This window comes from Scylla paramamosain, chromosome 32, assembly GCF_035594125.1.
Source record: "Scylla paramamosain isolate STU-SP2022 chromosome 32, ASM3559412v1, whole genome shotgun sequence".
NCBI classification, from domain to species: domain Eukaryota; kingdom Metazoa; phylum Arthropoda; class Malacostraca; order Decapoda; family Portunidae; genus Scylla; species Scylla paramamosain.
In genome coordinates, this window is record NC_087182.1 from 8198755 (window position 1) to 8203754 (window position 5000).

The 5000-nt window shown below is 39.6% G+C and overlaps 1 protein-coding gene across 1 annotated transcript in view; it reads left to right on the plus strand.

Annotated features, from left to right (window-relative positions):
• The window catches only part of LOC135089169 (cell adhesion molecule Dscam1-like), a 181000-nt gene that overhangs the window by 157176 nt on the left and 18824 nt on the right, over positions 1-5000 (plus strand). Inside the window, exons 11-13 of the mRNA XM_063984467.1 lie at positions 1-111; positions 3307-3417; positions 4489-4650. The exon at positions 1-111 is cut by the window's left edge and continues 41 nt beyond it. Coding sequence (XP_063840537.1) covers positions 1-111; positions 3307-3417; positions 4489-4650 — 384 coding nt within the window. The remainder of the gene's footprint in view (positions 112-3306; positions 3418-4488; positions 4651-5000) is intronic.

Sequence of the window (5000 nt, forward strand, 5' to 3'; positions counted from 1 at the left end):
TAAGTCACGTGAACCTGACGGGCGTACGGGCGGTGGACGGGGGCGCCTACACGTGCACGGCGGCCAACAGGGCAGGCTCCACTGCCCACACCGCCCGCCTCAATGTGTACGGTGAGTACTGGGTCCGGGGCGTGACTCTCCTGAAGGTGACAAGAATGAAGGTGAGAGGACTCAGGGAATGACTGACAGGTAAAAGACTTAGTGAAAAAAAATAAGTTACAGGTGACTTAGCACGTGGAATTGACTTAAATAGTGTTTGAATGGCTTAAATACATGATCATACGTCGACTTAGTGATAAAAAAGAAATGACTAACGGGTGACTTGATACGTGGGGAAATAAATAACTTACAGATGACCTAGCACATGGAATTGATTTAGCCAGTGTTTGCTTTTTTTTATACGCATGATTTTACATTGACTTAGGAAAAAAAAAAACATGACTTACAGGTGACTTAACACATCACTTTGCATGTGAAAGAAGTGACTTATCCAGTGTTTGAACGGTTTAAATACACTGACTTCACCTAGCGAAAAATATGACTTGCAGGTGACTTAACATGTGGGTGACGTGACTTAGCCAATGTCTGGGCGCTTGAAACATATGACTTACAAGTGATATTACCTGGAAGATATAACTTAACCGGTGACTTAAAGTTGGAAAACATGACTATTCGGTGACAACACGTGGGAAATGTAACTCTAACTTTGATTTACACTTGGGGAGGCATAACTTACTCTCTGATCTACACATGAAAGGCGACAGATGACTTTTGAGCACAAGTGATTTCTCGGCATAGGTGACTTACACAATCAGCGGAGCACAGGGCTTAATAGTTAATCGTACGTGATACGGCTTAGCGCTGACGTGAAGGCGATGGGAGTAATTCCCCTTCAAAGACATCAAAGCCGCGATTTACTGAATGGCTCTGACTCGCTTTCATTCTCTTAATAGCGAGGAAGTTTAGTGTTTTTTACCTGACGCGCTATCCAGGTGGCTCTGTTCCCTCCAAGTCCAGGCGGGATAAGCCGTTAGCTGCGAGTTGTGGGTTCCAAGCTGCAAAACCATCCACTCCCTGTCAAATATTGTGAATCCCAGAAGCCATATTGCAGTCAAGGGATATGTGTAAACCTCCCACCCCATGAGATTGTCCCTACGGTAATGGGCCACTTCCACAGTCTTTTCGTAAGTTCCTGAACCACACCGGGTAAGCGCTGATTCCACAGTCGGTAATGTTTTCGTCTGGGCATTCCCCAACCTCATTGATCGCTTACCAAAGTTTAGAGAAAAAATGTTTTAATCGGGAGTATTTTTGTATTTAAAAAAAAAGTAAAAAAAAAAAAAAAAGAATAAAATAGATAAATAAATAAATAATAATAAATCAAAATTACCTGGCAAAGGAGAAAGGCTCCTTGCTTAACGGAAACACATTGTTCGTATGTGAAGTAATCTTTTGAGTTAAGAGGATGATTTACATTTTCCCATATTTCACATTAAAACAAAGTTTAGAAAGTAAAAAAGTCACACTTTATTGATTTATATAAAATTCTGTATCAATATTTTTCTTTTACTTTTTATGCTTAAAAATTCTGATATTTCGAAAGGAAATTTTTAATCACAAAAATTTTTGTGATTAAACATTTCTATTTTTGTGATTAAACATTTTTATTTTATTTATTTATTTTTTCATTCTCAAAACTTCTTATATGATAATACATATTAGTTCCTTACTTAAATTAGACACTTTGTGCATATGTAGCGGTGCATACGTAACAATATTTAACATTAAACATTTTCACATATAAGGAAAATTTAGAAAGAAAAAAAAACTCAAGTGATTGAAATAAACTTCTTACATAATTTTTCTTTCTACTTTTCTTGGTTAAAAATTATGTACTTAAAAGGGATTTTTAATTAGAAAAAAAAAAATGTATATTTTTACAGATCCGAACCTTAAAAATAAAAACAAAGAAAGTGGAAAACTTCTCATTCTCAAAATTTCTCTCTGACATTAGAGATATGTTCCTTAATTTAAGGAGAAATAATTTGCATATGGCAAATATGCTTTGAATTCATAAGAACAGGCACGATATGTTGTGCGGCTCTGACCATCCCGCAAGTGAAACAGTTACCCTGGCCGAGTCAATAAAAGGTGAGCCACGTGTGTCTTCTTTCAAAGTCCCCCGTGCGAGATGGCCCAAGTGGAGGGGAAGATTGTCCCCATAGAAAGGTACCGAGGCGAGGATGGGCTGTAGGGACGTGAGCTTATAGTGGAAAAAAAAAAGAAAAAAAATATAAGGAAAAAAGGATAGGGTGATATTTTACAAAAGATATTTCATCAAATCTCGAGGGTAGAGGACAAAGACAAGCAAATTACGAAAGAGGATGCATAAGGATTACTAAATATCAAACGCTGCCGCAAGAAGCAGTGAGAAAATAGTTGATATTTAAAAGAATTCATGAGAGAAAGTGCGCTTCGTGAGAGGCGTGAAATGTGTTAAAACACGACGAGGTTCTGGGAATGACAAATGTTAGAATTTCTCGGAAGGAGCAGGAGATAAAGATAAATTAAGTCTTTCATACGGCTTACGAAGGATTAGGAAACAGTGAAAAGGTGAAGTGGAGCTCAGTAAAGCGACACAAAAGGTGACACAGTTACAACGAGAGAGAGAATTTATATAGAAGTGTCAAGAAAACTATTATTACTCTAAAGTCTCTTTCTTTCTCTTACGACTACACTCTTCTTTCTCCTCCTCCTCCTCCTCCTCCTCCTCCTCCTCCTCCTCCTCCTCCTCCTCCTCTTACTACTACTACTACTACTACTGCTACTGCTACTATTACTACTACTACTACTACTGCTGCTACTGCTGCTGCTGCTGCTGCTGCTGCTGCTGCTGCTGCTGCTGCAGCAGCAGCAGCAGCAGCATTAATAATAATAAGCACCATTAATAATAATAATAATAATAATAATAATAATAATAATAATAATAATAATAATAATAATAATAATAATAATATATCTACAACTACTAGTTCTACCTCTATTTCTACTACCACTACTTTAATTCACACACATACACACACACACACACACACACACACACACACACACACACACACACACACACACACACACACACACACACACACACACACACACACACACACACACACACACACACACACACACACACACACACACACACACACACACACACACACACACACACACCTCATCGATCCCCGTTCCTACAACTACAACGTCTACTGCGGTAAGCCTTGTTAATACGTCCAGATCTCCTCCCAGGGCCGGCCTACGTGCGTCCCATGTCTGTAGTGACGGCAGTGGCGGGGGAGCAGCTCATCATGTCTTGCCCTGCGGCAGGTTACCCTCTGGCTAAGATCACCTGGAAGAGAGGTAAGGAGGGAGAGACGGAGAAAGAGGAGAGGGGGAAGGAGACTAAGGGATGATGGGTGGTAAGGGAGGCTAAAAAAGTTGAAGAAATTTAGATGCTGTAGAAAGGAAAGAGAGTTAAGAATAGGTAAATAGGAAGAGATGCAAGAAGGGAGAGACGGAGATTTCAAGGAGTGATAGAAGGTAAGGGAAATTAAAAAGTTGAAATTGAAAAGTAAGGTGGATTTTTTAATTTTTTTAAATTTATGCATGAGGAGTACCGACAGTGGGAACAAGGAATAGATAAGGGGAGATAGAGGAGAGGCGGAAGTAGACTAAGGGGTGATAATAAGTAAGAGAGGTGAAAGATTTGAAGAAATTGAGAAGAAATAAAGTGATATATAAATTGAGTAGAAGTAAGGAAGTATAGAATGGTAATAAGGAATTGATAAGGATCGCCAGAGGGGATGATGAGAGGTACTGGGGTTTAAAAAGTTGAAGAAATTGAGAAGTAAGAGGATATAGAAAGGAGTGGAAATAAAGAATAGAGAAATAGGATGAAATATAAGGAAGAAAAGTGGAGATGGGGAGAAGACCATCGGGCGAGTGAAAAGTTGAATGAATTGAGAGAGAAGCAAGGGAATATAGAAGAGTCGAAAGAACTGATAGGTAGATAAATGAAAGATAAATACGGAACAAAGGGGCTAAAGTGAAGTTCTTGGGCAAGGGACGTAAAAGTGAAAGGTGCAATGTGGAGTATATCTGGGAGTTGAAATGTAGAGAGGAAGGGAGGAGGATATATAAACATGGCAGAGGGGAGAAAGGCAGTAAGGGAAAAAGAGGGAGGGTTTTAACGGTAACTCAGATAAACAGCGGATGTAAGGAGACTTTTAAAGATGATGGAAAGAAAACGAGCAGCTAAATAACACTGGCAGAGAGAGAGAGAGAGAGAGAGAGAGAGAGAGAGAGAGAGAGAGAGAGAGAGAGAGAGAGAGAGAGAGAGAGAGAGAGAGAGAGATTTTGGAAAAAAAAGTAACAAATTGCGACATGTACTTTACACTTACACTTCTCCTCCTCCTCCTCCTCCTCCTGCAGATGGACGAATTCTACCGATGACGGCGCGACAAAGTGTACACGAGAACGGAACTCTAACCATACGAGATGTGCAGAAGGCTGCTGACGGAGGCTCCTACACATGCACTGCGAGCGACAAACAGGGGCGGTCCCACTCCTCCACCGCCACAGTGCAAGTTCTTGGTGAGTCAGGGAGAGGAAGGAAAGAAGGAAAGAAGGAGTGACAAATGAGAGGGATAATGGATAGGAGGGTTGGGTGGAGGGTAGGAAGGAGAGTTGCAGGTTGTTGTTTCCTTTCCTTGGTTGTTGTTTTTTTTCTGTTTTTTTTTTTTTGTGTGTGTTTGTGTGTTTTTTTCGTTTTTTTTTTTTTTTTTTGGAAGTTAATTTTTCGTCTTCGTGTGTGTGATTTTTTTTATTTATTCGTTCTCTTTTTCATGTCCTTTGTTTTCTTCTTATTCTTGTTCTAATTTTCGTTTTCCTTGTCTTCTTCTTCTTCTTCTTCTTCTTCTTCTTCTTCTTCTTCTTCTTCTTCT